This window comes from Nanorana parkeri, unplaced genomic scaffold, assembly GCF_000935625.1.
Source record: "Nanorana parkeri isolate BGI_ZX_2015 unplaced genomic scaffold, ASM93562v1 scaffold2232, whole genome shotgun sequence".
In the NCBI taxonomy this organism is placed as follows: Eukaryota; Metazoa; Chordata; class Amphibia; order Anura; family Dicroglossidae; genus Nanorana; species Nanorana parkeri.
Genome location: NW_017308500.1, coordinates 39,806 through 41,000, shown reverse-complemented (window position 1 = coordinate 41,000; position 1,195 = coordinate 39,806). Strand labels below are relative to the sequence as shown.

Sequence of the window (1,195 nt, the reverse complement as noted above, 5' to 3'; positions counted from 1 at the left end):
CTCAGCTGGTACCCCGCACGATACTCATCACCCATCTCTCTCTCTCTCTCTCTCTCCTCCAGATGTCTGGTCAGCGGGCTGCGTTCTGGCCGAGCTGCTCCTGGGTCAGCCAATCTTCCCCGGCGACAGCGGAGTGGACCAGCTGGTGGAGATCATCAAGGTAAGGGAAGCTTCGATTGATTGATTTTCATGCCGCATAGAGGCCCGCCCCGTGCCCCGGGGCAGTCCACGATGAAGTCTGCTGTAGAACATCCCACATGGGACTGCTGCCAGTCCATAATGAAGTGTGATTTAGACCTGCAGGCAGTCCCTTCTCTTTTGGCACATGGTGAAGTCTGCTGTAGAACATTTTTATTGCTGGGATTTATAGAGAGCTGACGGTTTACACAGTGCTTTACACCGTGCACATTCACATCAGTGCCTGCCACCCTTCAGGAGCTTACAATCTAAGGTCCCTATTGCACGCACCTACAAGGGTCAATGTAGACAGGAGCCAATTAACCTCCCAGCATGTCTTTGGAGTGTGGGAGGCAACCGGAGTACCCGGAGGAAACCCACACAAGCACAGGAAGAACATGCAAACTCCATGCAGATAGTGCCCTGACCCCAGTGCTGCAAGGCTAAAGTGCTAACCACTAAGGCACTGCACTGCCCTTCCCATATGGACTGGTCCATAATGAAGTCTGCAGACCGTCCCTTTTCTGGTGGAGTCGGCTGTAGAGCTGCAGATCATCATGGACGGCAACAGAATGTAGGGCGATCCGCAGCTCCACCACGGGATTCCTCATTCAAGGATACAGACGTGGGATGAAGTCCCATTAAAGGGGAAGTATGGGGAGAACACAAACTAGCGTCCTCCCGTCACCCTAGGCTCAGTATATAGGGAGCTGCAGCTCGCGGTATACTGAGGCGCTGAAGCGGATCCCGACAATTATGTCTGGATCCGCCCAGCTGCGTGACTGACAGCTGGCTCCGCCCATCTAGAGGCAGAGCCAGCTGTACCCGCCCCCTCCCCCGTCCGTTCCGCCAGTCAGGGGGGAATCCAGCCCCTGTCACGGCTCTCTGCAGTGACGGGATCGAGAGGTGAGCGAGCGCCGGTATGTGTTCGCTCACTTCCCGATCTACTGAGCCGACCTGTGACAGTCTCATTGTCACAGATCGGCTAGAACTATGAGGAGGAGTGAAAAGCACCCCC

General features: G+C 55.5%; 1 protein-coding gene across 1 annotated transcript in view; it reads left to right on the top strand.

Moving 5' to 3' along the window:
• GSK3B (glycogen synthase kinase 3 beta) overlaps positions 1-1,195 on the top strand; it is a 94,677-nt gene that overhangs the window by 65,165 nt on the left and 28,317 nt on the right. The window contains exon 7 of the mRNA XM_018573093.1: positions 63-160. Within this exon, the coding sequence (XP_018428595.1) occupies positions 63-160 (98 nt within the window). The remainder of the gene's footprint in view (positions 1-62; positions 161-1,195) is intronic.